The sequence below is a fragment of the Notamacropus eugenii genome, chromosome 4, assembly GCF_028372415.1.
Source record: "Notamacropus eugenii isolate mMacEug1 chromosome 4, mMacEug1.pri_v2, whole genome shotgun sequence".
Classification (NCBI taxonomy): Eukaryota; Metazoa; Chordata; class Mammalia; order Diprotodontia; family Macropodidae; genus Notamacropus; species Notamacropus eugenii.
In genome coordinates this window covers 51,316,038-51,338,498 of record NC_092875.1, presented here as the reverse complement: position 1 = coordinate 51,338,498, position 22,461 = coordinate 51,316,038, and the positions used below count along the sequence as shown (strand labels likewise).

The 22,461-nt window shown below is 46.4% G+C and overlaps 1 protein-coding gene across 13 annotated transcripts in view; it reads right to left on the bottom strand.

Moving 5' to 3' along the window:
- The window catches only part of PNPLA6 (patatin like domain 6, lysophospholipase), a 38,541-nt gene that overhangs the window by 14,804 nt on the left and 1,276 nt on the right, over positions 1–22,461 (bottom strand). For 3 of the 13 annotated variants that reach the window (XM_072600849.1, XM_072600853.1, XM_072600852.1), the window contains exons 1-20: positions 18,033–18,277; positions 17,822–17,890; positions 16,988–17,075; positions 16,699–16,781; positions 16,458–16,555; positions 16,217–16,357; positions 15,975–16,134; positions 15,677–15,757; positions 15,465–15,593; positions 15,256–15,336; positions 14,991–15,153; positions 14,566–14,652; positions 14,371–14,480; positions 14,013–14,168; positions 13,846–13,923; positions 5,864–6,069; positions 5,622–5,753; positions 5,156–5,279; positions 4,803–4,916; positions 4,486–4,561 (exon numbers count right to left, since the gene is read on the bottom strand). In XM_072600849.1, the coding sequence (XP_072456950.1) occupies positions 4,486–4,561; positions 4,803–4,916; positions 5,156–5,279; positions 5,622–5,753; positions 5,864–6,069; positions 13,846–13,923; positions 14,013–14,168; positions 14,371–14,480; positions 14,566–14,652; positions 14,991–15,153; positions 15,256–15,336; positions 15,465–15,593; positions 15,677–15,757; positions 15,975–16,134; positions 16,217–16,357; positions 16,458–16,555; positions 16,699–16,781; positions 16,988–17,075; positions 17,822–17,890; positions 18,033–18,209 (2,353 nt within the window). In that variant the 5' untranslated portion in view covers positions 18,210–18,277. Of the gene's footprint in view, positions 1–4,485; positions 4,562–4,802; positions 4,917–5,155; positions 5,280–5,621; positions 5,754–5,863; positions 6,070–13,845; positions 13,924–14,012; positions 14,181–14,370; positions 14,481–14,565; positions 14,653–14,990; positions 15,154–15,255; positions 15,337–15,464; positions 15,594–15,676; positions 15,758–15,974; positions 16,135–16,216; positions 16,358–16,457; positions 16,556–16,698; positions 16,782–16,987; positions 17,076–17,821; positions 17,891–18,032; positions 18,303–22,461 lie in introns of those variants that run through there. The other 10 variants (XM_072600854.1, XM_072600856.1, XM_072600861.1 and 7 more) reach the window with 8 other exon arrangements.

The following is a 22,461-nucleotide window of genomic DNA, read 5'->3' as shown; positions in this document are numbered from 1 at the left end:
TAAAAATTAATTAGAAACAGTAATCTAGTCCTAAAAAAAGTCATAAAAAATTATAGAAACAATCAGGTATTTCATTTAAAAAAATGGTAACAATGAGACAACCTACCAAAATTTATGAGATGTAGTCAAAGAGGTACTTAGGGGGAAATTTATATCTATAATTGCTTATATCAATAAAATAGAAAAAAAAACAAATTAACTGCATGTGCAACTAAAAAAACTAGAAAAAGAACAAATTAAAAATCTCCAATTAAACATCAAATTGGAAATCCTGAAAATCAGAGGAGAGATTAATAAAACTGAAAGTAAGAAAACTATTAAACTAATAAGTAAAACTAGAAGCTGGTTTTATGAGGGAAAAAAATAATAACATAGAAACACCACTAGTTAATTTGATTTTAAAAAGTAAGAAGAAAAACAAATTACTATTATCAAAAATGGAAGAGGTCAATTTACCACTAATGAAGAAGAAATTAAGATAACTATTAGGAGCTATTTTGTCCAATTATATGACAATAAATTTGACAATCTAAAATAAAATGGATGAACATCTATAAAAATATAAATTACCCAGATAACAGAAGAAATATAATACTTAAATAAACCAGGCTTAGAAAAAGAAATTGAACAAGCCATCAACGAACTGGAAAAAAAAAATTCTCAGGGCCAGATGGATTCATAAGTGAACTCTACCAAACATTTAAAGAACAGTTAATGCCAATACTATTTAAACTACTTAGAAAAATAGACAAAGAAGGAGTCCTACCAAATTCCTTTCATAACACAAATAACATGCTGATGCCTAAACCAGGAAAAGCCAAAATAGAAAAAGAAAATTATAGACCAATTTCCCTAATGAATATCGAGGCAAATATTTGAAATACAATACTAGCAAGATCACAGCAATAAATCACAAGGATCATACACTATAACCAGGTAGGATCTATACCAGGAATGCAGGGCTGGCTCAATGTTAGGAAAAACTATCATAATTGCCATATCAATAACAAAGCCAACAGAAATCATATGATTACCTTAACAGTTGTAGAAAAAGCCTTTGACAAAATACAGCACCCATTCCTATGAAACCATTAGAGTGCATTTTATGGAGCTTACCATAAAATATAAGCAATGTGTATCTAAAACCACCTACAAGCATTATCTGTAATGGGGACAAGTTAGAAGCCTTCCCAGTACAATCAGGGGTGAAGCAAGGATACCCATCATCACCTCTATTATTCAAAATTGTACTAGAAATGTTAGCCATAGGAATAAGAAAAAGAAATTGAAGGAATTAGGATAAATAAGAAGGAAACAAAACTATTCCTCTTTGCAGACGATGTGCTAGAGAATCCTAGAGAATCAACTAAAAAACTAATTGAAATAATTAACGACTATAGCAAAGTTATAGGATACAAAATAAACCCACACAAATCATCAGCATTTCTACATATCACCAACAAAGTCCAGCAGCAAGAGATAGAAAGAGAAATTCCATTTAAAATAACTGTAGGCAATACAAAATATTTGGGAGTCTATCTGTGAAGACAAATCCAGAAACTATATGAACACAATTACAAAATACTTTTCACACAAATAAAATCAAATCTAAACAACTGGAAAAATATTAATTGTTCATGAGTAGGCCAAATCAATATAATAAACATGACAATTCTACCTAAATGAATCTATTTATTCAGTGCCATACCAGTCAACTACCAATAAATTACAGAGCTAGAGAAAATAACAAAATTCATCTGGAAGAACAAAAGGTCAAGGATATCAAGATATTCAATGAAAAAAAATGTGAGGAGGGGGTGAAGCCATACAAGAGCTAAAATTTTATTATAAAGCAGTAATTATCAAAACAATCTGGTACTGGCTAAGAAAGAGAGTGGTAGATCAATGGAGTAGATTAGGTACAAATTACATTACAGTAAATGACCACAGTAATCTAGTATATGATAAACCCAAAGATCCAAACTTTTGGAACAAAAACACATTATGCGACAAAAACTGCTGGGAAAACTAGAAAACATCATGACAGAAAACTAGGTATAGACCAATATCTCACACCGTATACCAAAATAAGGTCAAAATGAGTACCTAATTTACACACAAAGGGTGATACCATAAGCAAATTAGGAACACATGGAAGAGTCTATTTGTCAGATCTATGGGTAAAGGAAGAATCTGAAACATAGACCTCATTACAAAATATAACATTAAAAAGTTTTGCACAAATAAAACCAATGCAACCAAAATTAAAAGGAAAGCAGAAAACTGCGGGCGGGGGAGATTTGCAACAAGTATCTCTGATAAAGGCCTCGTTTCTCAAATCTACAAAGAACTGAATCTAATTTATAAAAATGCTAGTCATTTCCCAATTGATAAATGATCAAGGGATATGAATAGGCAATTTTCAGATGAAGAAATCAAAACTATCTATAGTCAGATGAAAAAATGCTCTAAATCACCACTGACAGAGAAATGCAAATTAAAACTCTGAAGTACCATCTCACACCTATCAGATAGGCTAATATGACAAAAAAAGTAAAATGCTGCATGTTGGAGGGGATATGGGAAAACTGGGACACTAGTGCACTGCTGGTGGAGTTGTGAACTGATCCAACCACACTGGAGAACAATCTGGAACTTTGCCAAAAGGGCTATAAAACTATGCATACCCTTTGATCCAGTACTATCACTGCTAGGGCTATATCCCAAAGAGTTCAAAGAAAAAGGGAAAGGACCTACATGTACAAAAATATTTATAGCAGTTCTTTTTGTGATGGCTCAGAACTGGAAATCAGAGAAATGCTTATCAATTAGGGAATGGCTAAACAAGCCCATAGCATATGACTGTGATGGGATATTATCGTGCTATAAGAAATGCCAAGCACGATGATTTCAGAAAAACCTGGGAAGACTTACATGAACTAATTCAAAGTGAATTGATCAGAACCAGGAGAATGGGATTAACCTAGTAACAGCAATGTTGTACAATTTAGAACTAAGAATGACTTAGCTATTCTCTGCAATTCAACGATCCAAGACAATCCCAAAGCACTAGTGATGAAGCATACTTTCTGCCTCCAGAGAAAGAACTGATATTGTCTGAAAACAGACTAAAGTTAGCTATTTTTCATTTTCTTTCTTTCCTTTTTTAAAAATTTAAGTCTTCCTGTACAAAATGACTAATACGGGAATGTTTTACCTGATTCCACATGTATAACCTACATCTGATTGCTTACTGTCTCAGGAAGAGGAAAGGGGAGGGAAGAAAGGAAAGATAATTTGGAACTCAAAACTTTAAAAACAAAAGCTAAAAAATTGTTTTAATGTGTAATTAGGGAAAAAAAATAAAATATATTTAATTTTTTTTAAATACAGAAATAACCACCTTGGGTGGGGAAGATGTGTGCCTTCTTCACAGACCTGAGCCTGGGCTTTCCTGGGGGACTCTATTGCTTGCTATTCAGTTGTTTCAATTCTGTCTGACTCTCTGACTCCATTTGGGGTTTTCTTGACAAAGATACTGGAGTGGTTTGCCATTTTCTCTTCCAGCTCATTTTGCAGATGAGGAAACTGAGGCCAACAGAATTAAGTGACTTGCCCAGGGTCGCACAGCCAGATTTGAACTCATGAAGATGAGTCTTCCTGACTCCTAGCCCCAGTGCTCTATCTACTGCACCACCCAGCTGTCCAACTCTATTACTTCCTTCTAATAATTAGAGCTATTATACACTCTCAAAGGCTGTCTCTGGCAGTCAGTTTCCCCCTTAGTGGAAGTCTTCAAAGTGAGGTGAGATGACCATTTCTAGCCAGTGTTGTAACAGATGTCTGTGGTTAGGGATGGGCTAAACTGAATGGCATCCGAGATTCTACAATTCTGTGATTTTTAGGTCTCTGAAACCCCCAAAGGCTACTGAGAGTACCTAAGGAGATCCTCAATCTCCCTGGGAGGCCAGGGGCAAAAGGAAACATAGAAAAGGATGAGAGAGAGCCCCTTTAGAAAGAGGAAGGCTGGGGAACTTTGAAGAGTGGCAGGGCAGGCAGACATAGCCACTGAGATGGGAAAGAGGATGTTGCTGGGGCTGTGCTCCTTGACAATTTAAAAGGCATCAGAGTGGTCTTGTGGAATTGTGTGTCTGGTCCCTCCTGCCCCTACCCCATGCTAAAAAACTGCAACCAGTGGCTGCTCCAGGGAAGGAACAAAGAGAATGGAAGGGAGGAGCAGGGAGATGACATCTCCGCAGCAATGAAGGCAAGTGAAGCAAACAGGCCAGGCCTGGGACCAAGCGAAGTGAGGGAAGGGGGCCCAGGGCTGTCTGACCCAGGACTGCAGAGAGGATCAGCAGCACATGGGCTGGGTAGAGGCCAAGGAGGGTTCCTAGGACGTGCACAAGCTGAACCTCATACCGTAGCCCAATCCTACTCCTCCACACCCAGCCTGCCCCAGGGTACCCAGGCTTCACCCCTTACCTGGGAAAGGTCCTTGCAGCTGCTGCAGATTACCCAAGATCTTCTGGCTCAGCAGGTGGATCAGCCGGGTCACAACCTGTAAGTGTTGTGCACCAGAAGTCATATTAGGCAAAAGAATCCCCAAGCCCACATCCTCTCTAACCTTGAGCAACTCACTATAGGATGCCACATACCTGTGAGGAGCCTGGAGCCCAGATCATCTGAGAAGCCCAATTCTCCACCTCATAACTAACACCCCAAAGGCCCCATCCTCCACCCTGAGGGATCCCTGGAATCCCCATTCCCTACTCCCAGGGCCCTCCCCAGAGACCCCATACCTGTGGGTACCTCCTCTTAATATGGCTCAGGGTCCCCTCAGGCAACTTGGCAAGCTCCGTGTCCCGAACTGCATGCACTGTGGTGGCCCGGGGCTGCCGGGTCAGTGCCTCCACCTAAGTCCAACAGGACAGGGGAGTAAGCAGTCAGCTCCCCAGTGGGCACAAGACTGGAGGGTGCATGGGCAGATCACTATAGGCAGGGCCTAAGCATTAGCAAGAGGTTAGGGAACTAGAAGAGGTAAGCTAAGCTGGGAAGTTAAAGCTGGAGGAAGCTCAGGGACAAGATGGGGATTAGGGATAAGAAAATCCAGAGCCAGGATTAGGCAGGGCTGGGTCTGGGACAGATAGCTCACCACCCCGATAAGATCCCCACGGCCATATTCCCCGACCAATTCCTTCTTGCCACTGCCCCGCTGGATAACAGAGCGCAGGCGCCCATTGAGTACAATGTAGGTACAGTCTGAGCGGTCACCCTGTCTGGAGGATAGGGACATGGGGCGGGGGAGAGGGGGAGGAGGAAGATTAGAAAGTGGCTGATTCTCCCCCAGAGAACTTCAATAATATAACCAGGGTGGGGCTGGGAGAACATAGGCCCCAGGGATTCATGAAGGGGGAGGGAGAGAGGGACACACCAAGAACCATCAATCACAGGGACCTTTGGGAAACGTTGGGCTAATAGCCTGAAACTAGGAACTGGGAGATCCAAGTTGAAGGATTCCAGGGTTTGGGGCCTCTAATTAGAGGGAATGTGGATGGGGAAGTGGGTCACAGGGCAAGAGGAAATCTAGGTTTAAGTGTGCAGGGTTTCAGTCCCATTACCTATATAGAGCGCGTCCAGCCTCCACAGATGTCCAGTCAATTGCAAAGTCCATCTGGCGTACAAATGGTGACATGCGGGCAGCCACAGTGTGGGCAGCACTCAGGACCACACTTGGCTGCTCTCGCATGATCCTGGGATGGGAAGAGGAAACAGGGCAACATGGAGACCTTGCTGGTCCCTCCTCAACTCTCCCTGAAGACTCCCCCATTCCTGCTTGGCCAGCCTGGGTGTCCATACGCACTCATAGAATCCCGACTTGGAAATACGCAGGAAAGTGCAGTCCCGCTGCGCCCGCAGGGTGAAGATGAGCGGCTCCCCTGTCAGCACGGCCAGCTGACCCACCAGCTCTCCAGGCTGGGCTACAAACAGACACACGTCCTCTGCCTTGTCAATCATGCGCTGGTACACGTGCAAACAGCCCCAGAGCACAAAGTGTAGGCTCACATCCTAGGGGTAGGGCCAGAAGAGAGGGGAACAAGGAGTGAAAGGTCGGAAAGCCGCCTGCCTTTGGCAGGGTTGGGGGCAGGGGGCAGCTTCAACAGGACTCTGAAAGGCCCTCAGGCTAAAATGGCCACTGACATTTGGGAATGAGGGTGCAGCTTCGTGGCCATGACCACAGAGAAGGGAGAGGCAGCTGGATGTAAATCTGAAGTCAGGGGGCCCAGGGTCAAAACGCAGTTCTACTAGAACAAATTTCTTCACCTCTCTAGGCCTCAGTGTTCTCATTTGTAAAATGAGAGGATTAGAATGGATGATACCTTAAGTTCCTTCCAATTCTAAAAATCTGCTCTTAAGACCTAGCTGTGTCCATCAAATCTCCCTCAAAACAAAACATCGGCTGCTAGGAAAAGATGGGAATAAGGAAGATATCAGGTCTACAACAGAAAGAAAGGTCCATCTTTTTGGACTGGGGACAAGACCAGGTGAAAAGCTAGAAGTAAACCAGATCTCCTGGTGAGACACAAGATGGCAGCCCTCTTGGTGGGGCTACTTGAAGCTGGCTCTAGGTCACCTTCCTGCTGACAAAGCAAGAAGAATTAGTCCTAAGAACCGGAAAATGAGTGAGAATAAATTTTTAAAAAGAACCAGGACACAGAAATGAACTATGCTTGCACCAGAAAGAAAAACCAGAAAGCATATAGCATAGGTTTTGCTTAGGTTAGGAATATTAATAATATTAAATAATAGTACCTAGTACTTACATGTTCAAAAACACTCTACATATATAACTTCATCTGAACCTCACAACAACAATGTAAAGTAAGTATGACTATGTCCCTTTTAGAGATGGGGAAACTGAGGCTAAGGGAGTCACACAACTAGTAAGTGTCTGTAGCAGGATTCAAATTGTGATTTTCCTGACTCAGAGGTCAGTATTCTACCCCCCCACACACACACTTAGCCACTGGCAGAAGTACAGGGAGAGGTGATGGAGAGTCTCCTTCAAAGTCAATGAAGGCAGCCTAAAACCAATAAGGCTGGAGAACACTAGTGTCCCTTAGGGGGACAGTGAAAAGAGTGTTTCTGAAGCTAAAGGACCTGGGTTCAAATCCTACTTCGACCACCTGCTGCCTATGTGACCTCAGGTGAGTTCTTCAGCCTCTCCAGGCCCCAGTTTCAACACCTGTAAAATGAAGGGGATGAGCTAGCAAACCTCTCAAGTCCCTCCCTAGTCTTCGACTGAATGATCCTAAGGTGAAGACAGATGCCTAGTAAATGCCAACACAGCTGAAAGCAGTGGGGAGACCTGGGTCCAAGCAACTAGGGGCTGCTGGCTAAGGGTCAGAGGCAGGGATTGATAGGAGCTGGCCATCACTGGGGCTAGAGCCAAGAAGGGCTGACAAGAGGCCAAGGGGAGGTCAGGATGGGGCCCAAGCTGCTAGAGACCAGATTCAAAGAGCACTAACAGGGAAAGCAGAATTCCATGTTTGGCCACTTGATGACATTTCCTCTGCTGGTTATACTTGTTCCCATGGCTTATGTTGAGGACTGCTGAAGCCCCAACAAGACTCCTGTGAGGTCTTCAGCACCATGGAAGGGACAGTGGGCTCCTCCTACCAATTCTTCCCGGTAGGAGAGAACAAACAGATGCCCACCTGCCTGAACACTGAGAGGGCCAACCAAGAAGCCTGCCAGGACCCAAGGCAGTTTATTCCACTACAGGACAGCTCTAATTATTGGGAAACTTATTCTCATGTGAAAGGCGGAATGATGTAATGGAAAGAACTCAAGACAATGAGTCAGGAAAGACCCAGGTTTGAATCCCGCCTCTTGCACTGGCAGTGTGACATGGGCAACTCAATTACCTCCTTTAAACTGATCTCCTCATCTACAAAATGGGCATAATTCTACCTGTAGTACTTACCGCACAGAGGTGTGAGGAGTAAATAAGATAACATACAGATATCTGTTTTCCTGTAACATTTCCCTACTTCTGAGTGATACAGACAAATTCCATTCTTCTCCTACATGGAAATCCTTCAGATTTGAGAAGACAGCTATAGTCTTCAAATCCAATACAGTCTTTTCATCCCTAGGCCAAGAATCTGAATCCCCCTCCCACCAATCTCACTGCCCAGCTTCCCAACACCTTTCCTAAATGTAGTTCCTAGAATGTAATTCAATGCTCCAACTAGGATCCAAGCAGGGCAGAGCTTGATGACACTATCCCCACCCTTGTTTTACCCCAGACTCCTGCAGAAATGCAGCCTAAAATCACATTAGCTTTTTAGCTGTCACATAACTGGTGACTAATGACCCACTAAAAGTCTTAGGTTAAGAATGAAACAAAAGTTCTACATATTTTTCACATGAAGGGACTCATCAAGTCTCTCTTGTCCTATATTTAGACAATTAGGCAAAACAGGCCTTTTTTGACCAAACGCAAAGATTTTATATTAATCCCTATTCAAAAGGAGAAGGGGATGGCAGAGGGTGAGATGGATAGTGCCATGGAGGGAACAGACATGAGTGTGGACAGACTTGGAGAGACAGCTAAGGACAGAAGGGCCTGGCATGCTGTCTGTTGTCCGTGGAGTCACAGAGTCAGACGTGATCAAACAACAAATTCCATTTCACATGATCAAAGTCTGGTTTGAAATTTGGTCTGTCTTTTTAGTTGTCAAGCTCTCAATCCTGTCATCTAATAAGCTAATAAGCTACATTTATGGAGATCTTTCCAGTTTTTAAAGCACTTTACATGCCCTTTATCTCATAAAGCTTGTAACAACCTGTGACATGGGCATTCTAGGTAACATTGCCTTCTTTCTATACATAAAGAGGCTGAGAAGGTTGTAATTCTCCCAGGGCCACAGAGACAGTATCAGAAGCAGGATCTGAACTCAAGTCTTCCTGTCTCCAATCTAGCATTTTATTCGCTATACCAGGGGTGGGGAACCTGCAGCCTCGAGGCCACATGTGGTCCTCTGGATCCTTGGGTGTGGTCTTTGGACCGAGTTCAACTTTTACAGAAGAAATCTTTTTATTAAAGTGATTTGTTCTGTGAAGTTTGGATTCAAAGGGCTGCACTTGAGGACCTTGATGGCCACATGTGGCCCCTAGACCTCAAGTTCTTCACCCTTGCACTATACCTATATCCCTACCAACTTTCAATCTGTCAAATCTGTTAAGCATGCCAGCTAAACCTTCGTCTGAGTCACCAATAAAAATGTCCCAAGGGCGTAGGAGAGAGTCCTGTGGCCACCACTAAGGACTTCCCTCCAAACTGGAACTGATCTATTAATTAACATTTTTGGTCCAGTAATTCAACAACCTTTGAACATTCTCCCTAATCATAGCTACTCATTTAGTGCACAAGAATATCATGGGAAACATTATAAAACCTTCTGCTGTAACACAAATATGTGAATGATATCAACAATCCTCTGCTCTACCAGTTTAGTAACCCTGCCCAAAAAGGGAAATGAGGTTAGTGTGGCATAACTGGCTCTAGATGAACCCATGGTGACTCTCAGAAATTGTTATTTCCTTTTCTAAGTGATCACAACTCACCAGTTTAATTACCTATCTTAGAATTATTCCTGGAGATCAAAGCTCATTGCCCAGTAGTTTCTGGAACCCACCGTTTTCCCTCCACGACACACCTAATAGGAGGAACTGCCCAAGTCAACTCATCCTGATAAAGTAAGTACACATTCACTTGGCTAAAGCCACACAATCACTCTACAATCACCATCTACAAAACAGACTCAGTCACGTAGAGACCAGGACAGCAGAAAGACTCAAGTGCTGCCCAACTGTGGCACATTCTCAGCCACTACTGTCCCCATGAGAGACATTGAGACTGAGCCTAGAAGAACAGCAGAAGCTTCTCTAGCCTTGGTGATCTTACCCAACCTCAGAGCTCAGCCCAAGAAGTTATGGAAGAACAATTTCACAGATGGAATGTTCAGAGAGAACTTCCTGAATTGAGAAATTCCCTGTTTTCAGCATCCAGAATCCCTCTCTCAGTTCAGGTGCAGTGGCTAGAGCACCAGCTTTGGAGTCAGGAGGACCTCAATTCAAACCCAGCCTCAGATACTTACTAGTTGTGTGACCCTGGGCAAGTCACTTAACCCTGACTGTCTACAAAAAAACTTCACTTTGCTCCCACTGTACAGTGGGCATGCAAGGCATCTCTTAGCTCTGTCTTGCACTGTGATGACTCATATACAACACATTAAGATTTCCAAAAAATTTTCTTCATAACAACCATGTGAATTAGGCAGAGAGAGAGGAAGAAAGAGAGGGAGAGAGAGACAGGGAGAGGGAGAGAGACAGAGACAGAGACAGAGAGAGAGAGACAGAGACAGAGACAGAGAGAGAGAGACAGAGAGAGACAGAGACAAAGACAGAGACAGAGACAGAGACAGAGACAGACAGAGAGAGAGAGAGAGAGAGAGAGAGAGAGAGAGAGAGAGAGAGAGAGAGAGAGAGAGAGAGAATCCTTTCAGTTCAAACACTGGCATCAGGAACACGTCACTAAGATGGAGCTAGCAAAACTGCTTGTTGTGACTGTATAGCCTTTGTCCTGGCAGTACCACTGCCCAATCTAGATTCCAAGGAGATAAAAGAAATGGGAAAAGGACCCATATATGCCAAGATATTTATAGAACCTCTTTTTTTCAATGGTAAAGAACTGGAAACTGAGATTGTGCCCATCAACAAGGAAATGGCTGAACAAACTGATACATGAACATGATAGAATACTATCATGGTATAAGAAATGACGAAGAGGATGGTTTCAGACACACCTGGGAAGACCTGAATGAACTGATGAAGGGTGAAGGGAGCAGAAGCTGAAAAACAATTTTTATAGTAACAAATTTTATAGTAACAACTTGAGGCCAAACAACTCTGATCAATGCACTGACTGGTTGTGTTTCCAGAGGACTCTTGATGAAATACATTACTCACTTCCTCACAGAGCAGATGTACTCAAGGTGCAGAACAAGACAAGCATTTCTGGACACAGCCAATGGGGAATCTGTGCTTATTGGTGACATGGGTTTGTTTTTTTTTCTTTCTTTTTCAATAGCAAGGGAGAGAAAGTGGATTTTTCTCAACTGCATAAAAGACCACTGAGGCAGTGGTCTGAGGGCAGGCTCATAAGATCCTTGTCTGCCTGGCGAGATTTGAATTTCTTCCTGTTTCTACGGCCAAGGATTGACATGTGGGCATAAAGTTGATGTTTCCAAAACTCAGTCATCTCTTGGGCTTTAGTCTCCCCTTAACCATGATTTTCTGTGCTTTCTAGTTAGATCATTTTCCTTTATAGGGAAGACTAAAGTAAAATAGCTAACAAAGGTTATATCCATTCTGCATTCACTCCCATTGCTTCAGCCAGCCTCAGCAAAAAGCTTCTCTCTTTCCTGTCTTTTTCCTGCCCTTGAAGCATATAACCAAGCCCCCCCACCCCTGGGGGGTGCTGAAATACTGAAAACTTGAGTTCATTCAGCCTGACACTCTTTATACAATCCCCCTTTCACGGCCTATTTAGCCTTGGTTATGTACTCTCATCTGCTTCATTTTAAAATCAGCCTCAGCAGGGAGCTCTCAGAAGAAATACACTGCTCCCTTGAGATACTCATCTCTCCCTTTTCTTTTTCAACAGGATAATTCATGATTAGGTCATCAGAATTTCCTTCTTGAGAGTCTCCCATCCCTTGAGGGTAGACTTTGCTTTTAGTACTTCAGACCATGGGATGAGACCTATCTTTACTGACTCCTCTGAAATCCATTTGTCTAGATTTCAGGGGACATGGGAGACTATGTCCCACCCAACCTCCCACCCCATCTAATATGAACTCTAAAATGGTGGGGTCCCTGCTTCCTAAGTTCCAATCACTTCGCCAACCCTCCCCACTGTGGGTCAAGATGAAATTGAGGACAATACCTCCCATCACCACTTCCTCTGAATGCAGCAGCAAGACAATTTAAGAATCAATCAGCAGTTTTGCTTTTAGGAGAAAGGGACTGTTCAGGTGTTCATATGGTCAATGCCCCTGACAGTCACTCTTCTTTGTAGCTGCTCCATCAGTTTTTTGGCCCGTACTGATGTCCTCATGCTGAGTGCATCAAGCCCTCAAAACACTGTGCCTGCCTTCAGAGGCCTGCTATCACTCAGAAGAAAGAGCTCAGCCTAACTCTCCTCACCAGAAAGCCCAGATGGGTAAAGAGAGAATGCCCACTGTTAAGACTGTGAGGTACAGTGGATGGATGACCCATAGAGAGGGCCCAATGGTGGCTAGATCTCGGACAGCTGTGGAACCGGGCCCACCAGAGAACTGGGTAGAAATTGGTTAGGGTTTTAAAAGGCTTCAAGCTTCTCTCTGAAATAAAGCCCTGCCTTTTAACATCAGCATTCTTCTTCCAATGATGCCTGACAGCTGAGTCATGAAAAGAATACCAATGACAGAAGAATGAAAGTCATGGGTCACCCAAAGGACAAAGAGAACAATGGGCCTGCTGAGCACAAACAGGGTGCAGAATATTATCAAAGAACCATGCAGGAGGAGTCATGCAAAGGATACTATCAGAAAGATTCTGGCTAAAGAGCTGGCAGGTTGGTCGCAGCTTCAAAGACGGATCTGTTCATATCCCCTTGCTTCCCTGGGATCCACGGGAGAGCAAAGGATCTAGGTAAGGTATCCTAACCCGCGTTTTTAAAAATATTTTAAATATTTAAATTTAAATATTTTAAATATTTTTTTAAATTATTTTTTAAATATTTAAATTTTTAAAGTATATTTAAATATATTTCAACACATTTGGTTTCCCTCATAATCCTATGTACCTGATTTTCTGTATTTATGAACATCATTCTGAGACTGCTGATACGCAAAAAACAGATCAAGAAGCCCTGATCCAGAAGGGAGGACGCTAAAGGGATCCTCTCCCCGCTCCTACGTTCCCATGGATGACTCAGCTGTCCAAGACAAAGGGGTGCCCACAGAGGGTGGGCTGTCCTCACCACTGAAGGCACACTCACACTGACAGGCTGCCTGAGCCAACTAGCAAAGGTGGCAAAGCGGGAAGACCTCAGGCACAACCCTCCCTTTTTGTGTTGTTTGCTTATTTTGCTTTTCTGTGGTCTCCCAGTAAGAATTAACAATGACTTTTCAGAACCTAAGGGTAGTTTTCCTGATGATGAAGAAGGTGAGCTGCTGGATCCTAAGTGGTCAGCAGAGTGGTGACTGTCCAGTGCCTGAGCCAGTACCCAGGCCAGCGCCAGTGCCTGGGCCAGTGCCAAGATCAGCAGCAACACTAGAGCCAGAGTCAGAGCCAGCACCCGGGCCAGCGCCAGTGCCTGGGCCAGTGCCAGGGCCAGCAGCAACACTAGAGCCAGTGTCAGAGCCAGTGCCTGGGCCGGTGCCAGGGCCAGCAGCAACACTAGAGCCAGTGTCAGAGCCAGTGCCCGGGCCAGTGCCAGGACCAGCAGCAACACTAGAGCCAGAGCCAGGGCACAAGGGAAGGGAATAGGGACCATGGGAGATGATGAGTGGGAACCACTGTGAACAGGGTCTCATGGCTGAAGTGAGGATGTGCCATCTTGACTGTTATCTTCCTAAAGTCATCTGGAAAAACCAGAGGCCTCCCTGTCTCCCTGAGGAAGGGAGCCAAGCCCAGGTACCTGGGCCTAAGGAGCTGAAGAACACTACAGAAATCACCAAGGGATAGTCCTGTCATGGGAGGAGGGATGGTGCTGGCAAGGCTAGGGCTCACCTGGTCACCCTGTCGGGCAATGACTGTGCCAGCCTTTGCATGGTGCAGCAACACTCGGCTGTTCAGCAGCGTGGGGTCCTGGGAACAATGAAGGACAGAAGGATTCTCAGGAGGGCCCCATAGCCTTCCTTCAAACCTCCCCACTTCTTTCCCCTGTCCCTGCCTACCTCAATCTTCATCAGCTTAGCCAGCTCCCGTTTGGCTGCCTCAATGATGCTACTGGTCTGGCGGCCTTGATAGGGCCCAAAGGGGCAGTCACCTCCAGCTGACTCATCCTCACAGAAGCTGTACTCACAGGCCCCCGCCGGCTGTTCCCGAGGCTCCTGAGACATCGACTGGGTGGAACCAGGAAGTCAGGGAGCCCCCAGCTCACACTTCCCTCCCCCCAACAACATTCCACAAATGCAGTCTCACAAACATAGTTGTGTGCCCAGAGAAGCCCGCTAAGGCTTCACTGCCTAGCCCAAAATTTAAAGTCTCAGGTGGGCTTGGAGGGTTGGAGCAACGATGAAGGTAGTGCCTCACCCGGGGCATGCTGGGTAGTGGGCTCCCTGAGCTCTCCTCCTGAAGGGACACAGATATCCGACCCCGCTCATAAGCCATGTCAAAGTCCGAACGCGGACCCCGCTGCAGCCCTGTAAAGGGATGAAAAAAGGGAGGCCTTGGGGTCAGTCCCCGATCCCTCCCTGCCCAGCTTTTCCCCTTTTCCTTGACCCTTACCAGAGATGTCTACAGGCATGGAGATGCACCTACTCAGCAGGGGGGCAGGAGGGGGCTCCAGAGAGGCTGGGGGCTTCACAGGATCCCCTGTAGAGGGGAGGAGGAGTGGTCAGCCCTCATGGCCCCTCATCTGCAACTCCACCCTCTCTGTACCAAGGTCTGGGGTGCTGAGGAAGTAAAGGCCAGAACAGGTGGAGTGTTCTGGAAGGACCAGGCAGGGTGAGGGCATCACAACTAATTCCTTCCAGCTTGGGACACAGGCTGGGGTTGACCCCTAGCCATTACTGGGGAAGAGCAGAGGGGTAGGAGGGAAACTGTAAATCCAATCAGAAAGGCCATGGTGGGAACAGAAGGCTCTCAGCCTAGTACACAAGATATACTGAGTGCCCATCAGGAATTCAGGCGAGGAGTATTTGGAAAGGAACCTGGGGGACCAGGAAGAGGGGCTCCAGTAGGGTCCAGGGGCCGGGCAGGAGGATCCCGGGGTTCTTCAGCAGTAGAGGCACCAATGACACGTTTGGGACCTCTAACAGGGCTAGTTCGAGTTGGGAGGCCAGGGCTCGGGAACAGGCGCAGAGGCTGCATTTCCTGGACAGAACAGGTGAGGATATGAGGAAATGCTTTTTTCAGAAACAGCCCCTGCCCAAGTTCAGCCCACCCACCACTGCCCCCATCCCCCTCAACACTCACATGACTGAAGAGCTCATTGGTCAGGCCCAGATAGTTGTGAAGAGCCAAGAAAGTCACTCGCTGCAGACGGACCATGATAATCTGCAGGTAAGTGACAGAACCAGGGTCAGGGCTCTTAGAGAGGATTGAGAAGGTGGCAATAAAGGTCCCAAAAGTAGGGAGGGAGTGGCTTTCAGGCTCTAGGTGGCTTTGGGGAGGGGGAAACTGACCTGCACAACTCTCACAAGGCTCTCAGGGTACTTTGCAAAGACAGCAGAGAAGGCTTCAACCGGCAGCCGCAACACGGTACAGTCACGGGCAGCCCGGGCCGATACCGTCCTGTATGGACGCTGGTGACCCTGAGGGGGAAAGGCAATGGAGTCAGGGACATAGGTACCCCCTCCAGCTTAGCTTCCTTATCCTTGGAGCCCCCAAAACTCACCGTGATGACATCGAGGATGCTCAAGAGGCTGTTGACGCTGTCCCCAGGGAAGACCTCCTTCACCACACACTCCTTCCCATCCTGGAAAATGGTAGCTGTTAGCCTACAAATGCCAACCCTTGACCCCTGACCCACTGAGCCTGATAGCAGGTGCCTGATTTCTGGGCACCACTTCTCTGACCCTCTAAGCACTGATAGCCACTATCCCACCACTACTGCCCTTGTCTCTTGGTCATCTCCCCAACTCTGGCCTGATGCTGCACAGTCCCCAGCCAGCCCTCTGACCAGCTATGCTCACAGGGCCTGGGAGACAGAGCTCCAGCTGCCCATCCTGGACCACGTAGATGCTGGCATCCGGTTGGCCAGGCCGGAACACATAGTCACCCTGGCTCAGCCTCTGGAATACCATGTGGCGACAGAGCTCCAGAAACAGTGGCTTCTCAAAGTGGCCGAGCACCCTGTGGAGGGGAGGGGGCGTCAGAACAGATCCCACATCTAAGTGCAGACCCACCTCCCCACCCACCCCTGCACCTCACTCACCGAACGTTCTTAAGCATGTAGAGCACCTCAGAGGGCAGGTGAGAATTGGCCACATCAAACTCTGTGAGGTCGGCCTCCAACACAGCTGGAGGAGGTTCTTTTCGCTGTAGGGTTGGTGTCTCTTTTTGTATTCGAAGGATCCTGGGGGTGTGGGCATTATGTGTTGAGCAGTGATAGACCAAACAGCCCCCTGACCCGGCCCCAGGAGTCCTGGGCTCAAGGGGACTGGGGCAGTCCTTACTTCTTGGCAATGTTCAACATCTTGAGTTTCTTCTTCATTCGGGGCCGTGAGGCTGTGGAGATTGTGGTGTCCACCAGGGACGAGGTGGACTGGGAAACCTGAAGCAGGGAAGGGGGCCATCAGCAGGCCCCAAGAGTCTGTGGGCCCTCCCACCAGGCCAGGCCAGCAGGAAGGAAGAGAAAACAAAGAAGGAGGGTGGGAAAGAGACAAGAGGGCAGCAGGCGGACTGAAGGGCTCAGACCTTGCGCATGATCTTGCGTCCGTAGAAAAGGACCTTGTCCCTCTTGCGGAATCGATACTTGGGAGTCTCCTGAGCTTGAATCTCTGGCAAGTACAAGCACAGACCCAGTGACCCCACATTCCCTCTATGAGGTCCATGGGCCATCCAAAAGGCTCAGTCCAAGGCTTCTCAGAACTCCAGCCCACTTCCCACACAGATGCCCTCTGCTCCTTTCCCCCTGGAGATGCCAACAGAGGGCCCCACCCCCCTGCTCCTGCTGCCCCAAGAGAACCCTGGGAGGCAGTCTCACTCTTTGTGCGAAGCCTCCGGACCAGCACGAGGATGAGGGTGGCCATAAGCAACACGGCAGCACCCACACCAATCATCATTCCCATCACCTGCAATGAGAAACACCACCTGTAAGTCACACTGCAAGATTCCAGGGGAGGAATGAAACAGTGCATCTTAGAGACCTTTGCCCAACAGGAACCCTCCCCCTTTTCTCCCCTACCTCCACACTTTTATCCACACAACAGCCTTCACCTTGAAAAATTTCTCTCTGGTACTTATGCAACCCTTTCCCTTCCCCATCATTCTCCCCCCCTCCCCCCCTGCCCTGCCACCTCAGAGCCTTCCCTGATCAGCCCAGCCCACAGGATCTTCAACACTGAACAATTCAGCACCTATCATCCCCTTATGGCATTAGTGAGGTTTCCCCTACTCTCACGGGGCTGTTCCCTACCAGACTGAGCTCATTGAGAGCTGGGGCCATTCCTGCTCTCTCTGGATCCCCCCGTAAAATAACTGAACCTGTGGTACCCAGAGGTTTCCATCTCAACTGTGGCGTAGTTGGCTAAGGGCCACCCCAAGGAGGCTCTGTGAAACCTGACTGGCTGCCCACTAACGTTAATGACTCTATTTCCCTTCTGTAGAAGAAGGGGATGGAGGAGATGGTCTCTAAGGACCCTTCTTGCGCTGCACTTCCATTCATTTGATTCCAGGCCCCTGCACCAAAGTTCAAGCAGCCAGGACTTCAAATCCTCTCCAGCAAAGCCAGACTGCAGGAAGCTAGACATGCTGGAAGTTGCAGTTCCCACTGGGGCCAGCTAGGAGCTATACAACTTGGCAGAGCTGCCAGACTCACCAGGCTGGTCTGCAGGGGGTCCTCCACCAGCAGCTTGATATTGGGTAGCATGTCTGTCAGCACAGCATCCTGGAGGGCAGAGCAGGGACAGATCCTGGGGAGGGTGGCCTGAGCCTTTTCCCATGCCCAGGAGCCACCTCACAACCAGGATGGGAATGGTAAACACCTGGCCCTCGTTCCCCCAAACCCCTAAGTCCACAAAGCCACCTACCTGGGGTGGGGTCTGGGGCAGCTCAGACTCACTCTGGCCCATGTCTGCGGCTGACTCTGGGGCTGCCTCTGAGGCCTGGTTGTGGCCCTGTGGGGCCCTGGGAGTCCAGGGGACAGGACAGGTAAGACTCTGGAAGCTGGGGCTGGCCCCCCATGGCTTCTCAAACCTCTGACACATAGCTGGAGGAGTGGTCCCAGGGTGTGTGGACGGGGAGGGTGAGGACAAAGACCAAGCAAAGTAAGAAGCAGGTGGGGCTGCCCAATATGAGCCCTAGAAACCAGAGGCAACACACCAGCACATGTGTGGATCTGTCTCAGCTGCAATTCAAGGTACCCCACACTTCTTCCCTCCCTCCACTGGTCCTAGCAGTTGAGGGCCTGCTCTGAGATCCTAAATTACCCTAAGACATTTCACTCTCCTAGAACACAGGGCAATGGAGGCAAAGGGAACCCTGGTACTCAAACTCCCAACTCTGCTCCTTCTAGATATCCATAGCTCTCAGGGGCCCAAGAGGAACAGAGGGACAGAGGATGAGATTGCTACAGAGCTGAGGTAAGAAGTCACTTCCAATCCACCCCAGGTCAGTCATGGAAAATACCCAGAACCCAGGGCTTCACAGAAATGTGAGGGAAAATTCCACTATGGCCAGCACCCCAACTAGCCTCTTCTGCTCCACCCAAAAGCAGACTAACACTCCAGAAGAGTTGCCACATGAGCCTCTTTCCGTATTTTATATAGTTTATACTCTATCCCAATCCTGACCAAAGTCACAAAAAAAACCAGCACACACTGTTCCCCCCCCATCCCCCAGGAAAGAGGAGACCACAGGTGAAGAACTATCTGGCTTCTCCCTTAGCTTGTACCCATCTCCCAACCCTCGTAGGGCTCTGCCCCTTTCCCCATTGTCAGGAAGACAACCCAAGCAAATTTCTGGGGGACACTGAAATATTACTGACAGACACTAGGATACAAATAGGGGTCACTGGTGGATCCTGGGATAGACTATTATAGGGAAACCCTGGGGCCTTATTGTGGTTACTGAGCACCATGGAGATGCTTCTGAAGCCAGAATGTGCTTACTGGAGGTCATCATAGCTAGCATTTCTACGGCACTTTATGGTTTGAAAGGGACTTTATGTGTGTTAACTGATTTGAATGATCTTCACAACTCTGTGAAGGAGGTGCTATTATTGTCCCCATTTTACGGATGAGGAAACTGAGGTGAAGGGAGGTAAGCAACTTGTCCAGGGTCACACAGTTAGGGCGTGTCTGAGGCAGGACTCAAGTTCAGGTCTTCCTGAACCACAGTCCACATTCTCTCCACTGTGCTACCTGGCTAATCACTTATTCAAAAGAAGAACTAAAAAACAAATTAAAAGTGGTGTTGAAATAGCAGTTTATTTTAAGAAGATGAGCTCAGTGTGAGGAAATTCAGGAGACAGGGAAACAGGGTAAAGAATAGTTGGGTGAGGATCAAAGGAGAGACAAGAAAGCAGTATTGTCATGGGCCCCACTGCCCAGGAACTCAGGAAACACATCACACATGTGCCCCAGAGATGAGGTAACGGGGGGAGCTTTGCCAAAGGAGCAGAGCAGCTGACAAATCCTTCACTTGCCCTAATGATAATTTCATTCTTCAAAAAAATAAAGGAAATGCTCTAAAGGACCTGACTGACCTAACGAGATGAACCAGTTGCAAAAGAGCCGAACCTGTTCCAGCTTGCAATTTATGACTGAGAAGGAACAAGGGGATAAGTCGAATAAATGTGGCCTAGACTTGGGGAAAGTGGCTTTCCAAGAGGTCAGCGAAGAACTAGCCTCAAACGCTACAAGGGAAATTGACCTGAAAGAAATGGGGGAGCCCCTAGGAATGACATTTCCAGTATGCAAACAGGAATGATTCCTGTCTAAAGGACACTGAGGCAAATGGACATGGAACTAACTCATCGACCCAAATGCTTCAGCAGAGATCTGGCAGAAGGCTTGTTAATGCTGGGCAGCAGGGAGCGACAATGGACCTTACGAGCACAGAGACGAACTCTTCTTCTTGGCATGGTCATAAGATGGGAGCATTTTGTTCAGCTGAGGTACGATGCTTTAGGAAGGATCATAGATAAGCTAGACTGGGTTAAGAGGATGGTGACCAGAATGGTGACGAGATCAGACAGCACATCATCTAAGGTTAAAGCAATGATGGGTGTTCAGTCCAGAAAGAGAAATCTTGGGGGACAAGATGGCTGTCCTTACTATTGAAAGGGCTGTTGTGGAAGGAAGGTGGAAATGGGAAGAAATGAACAGGAGGCAGGTTTGGGGCTTCAAATAAAGCCTAGAATAAATGAATGAATGAGGACCAGGGGCACTGTTCCTGGACACTTTCTCCCCACTTTGTTTTTTTCCCAGACCCCTCTCCTGCTTCTCCTGATAGAATCACAGAATCTCAGGGTTGGAAGAGACCTGCAACTAGAGGTCAGACTAGAAGTCATCAACCTGTACCTGGACACAAATCTCTTCCACAACATTGTCTTGCCTTTCTGACTATCCCTTCTCTGGATCATTAATTCCTGTTCCAAACCTCCTAAATGTAGTTGCCTCAAAAAGCACTAGCCAAGTTTTTCTTCATGCTTTGTGTAATTTGTTAGTGATCTCATCCACATCCATGGGTTCAATTTGACCATCTCCAACCAGACATATCCCAGACCTATGCACCTTATCCTGACCATTTGTCTGAGCTCCAGTCCTACATGAGCCGGACTTGCTGGACATTCCCACCTGGGTGTTTTTTATAAATTTCAAATTCGCCATGTCCCAAATAGAACATGTCATCTCCATCCACCCCAACTTCCAAACTCCCCTAATTCACTACCATCTCTCAAAGTCACCCAGGTTCACAATTGGAATCATCTTAGATTCTTAACAGTTGTCACGTTTTGTTGATTCTACTTCCACACCCTTCTCACACTCATACCTTCTCTGCTCACACAGCCACCAAACTGTCATCCCCTCTCTTTGGGGGTTGGGGAAGAAGGGGACCAAAAATGGCTATTAGAGAGCTGATATCCAAGAGAGCTATGGAAAAGTAAAAGCACAACCAGCTATCCTTAAGGACTTCGAGGAACCCAGCCCAGATGAATGAACTCTGTCTCCTTGGGTAATGAATAGGCATGACATGTACTTTCGGACCATTGTCAGAGCCTTCAAAAGACACTGGAGGGACAGGTCAATGCCCAGGCATCAAGAAAGACATGGGTTCAAAGACTCCCTCTCACGCAAACAGACTGTCACTTAACCCCTAAGTGTCCCACAAAAATCTCTACAATTATAAATTGCAAAGCAGGCCAGCCCATACTGACAGAAGGAATTTCCTCACCAGAAATTCCCTATGTCAATTAAATCACAGGTCCAATTTGGAGGAAAAAATAATGTGGAAGATAAGATGCCACAGAACTGGCAAAGGGTGAATGTCTCAACTTAAGTAGAGAGACAGAGAGAAGAAGGTTTCCCAAATGTAAGCCTGTGAGCTTCCCTGTGATCTGTGGGAAAATTCTAGAATATATTATTAGAAGATGAACATCTAGAAAAGAAAGTGGTGATCACAAAGAGCCAGCATGCCTCATCAAGAACAGTTCAAGTCAGACAAACTTCATTTCCATTTCTGACAGTGTTACTAGACTGGTAGGTTAGGGGAATGCTACAGATACAGTTTACCTAAATGTCGATGGAGCATTTCATAAAGATTCTCATGCTGTTCTTATGGAAAAAAAAAAAAAGACAGGTGTGAGATAAACGAAGCACAATTAAGTAGATGACGAACTCGCTGAAAGGCCTTAACTGAAGAATTAATGGTTCAGTGTCATCTTGGCAGAAGGTCTCCAAGCAGAGTGGATCAATCATTCCGTTTTTGGTGCTATGCCAAAGTCTTCATTTTCAGCTTCATTAATGACTTGTATAAAAACGTTGTTGGCATGCCTACAAAATTTTAACAATAATCCGAAGCAGGAAGGAATAAAGGAGGGAGAGCTAACACAACAGATAAGAATCAGGGTGCAACAAGCCACCTCAGAAAGCAGGGGACTCTCACTTGGGAAGTGTTCAAGCAAAGGTTTCATGACTTGACTGCAATAAGGAAATATAAGGCAATAAGGAAATGACTCTTTTTCAGTTATCAGATTAGAAAGACGCTTGGTCTATTCCTACTCTGAAACAGTTCTATTCTGTGATTCAGGAAACTCATAATTAAACATATATTAAACATTTTCTTTGCAAAAAAAAATAAAAATTAGGATAAAAAAAACTCTCGATGAGCTAGAAGGCAGAGGGCAAAGATGATATGACACTTAACAGGAACCAACGTAAAGTCTCGGACCCAAGCTCAAAAGATTCCGCTTGGCAAACACAAAGTGAGAGCAGCATGGCCCCACGGCAGCTTGCG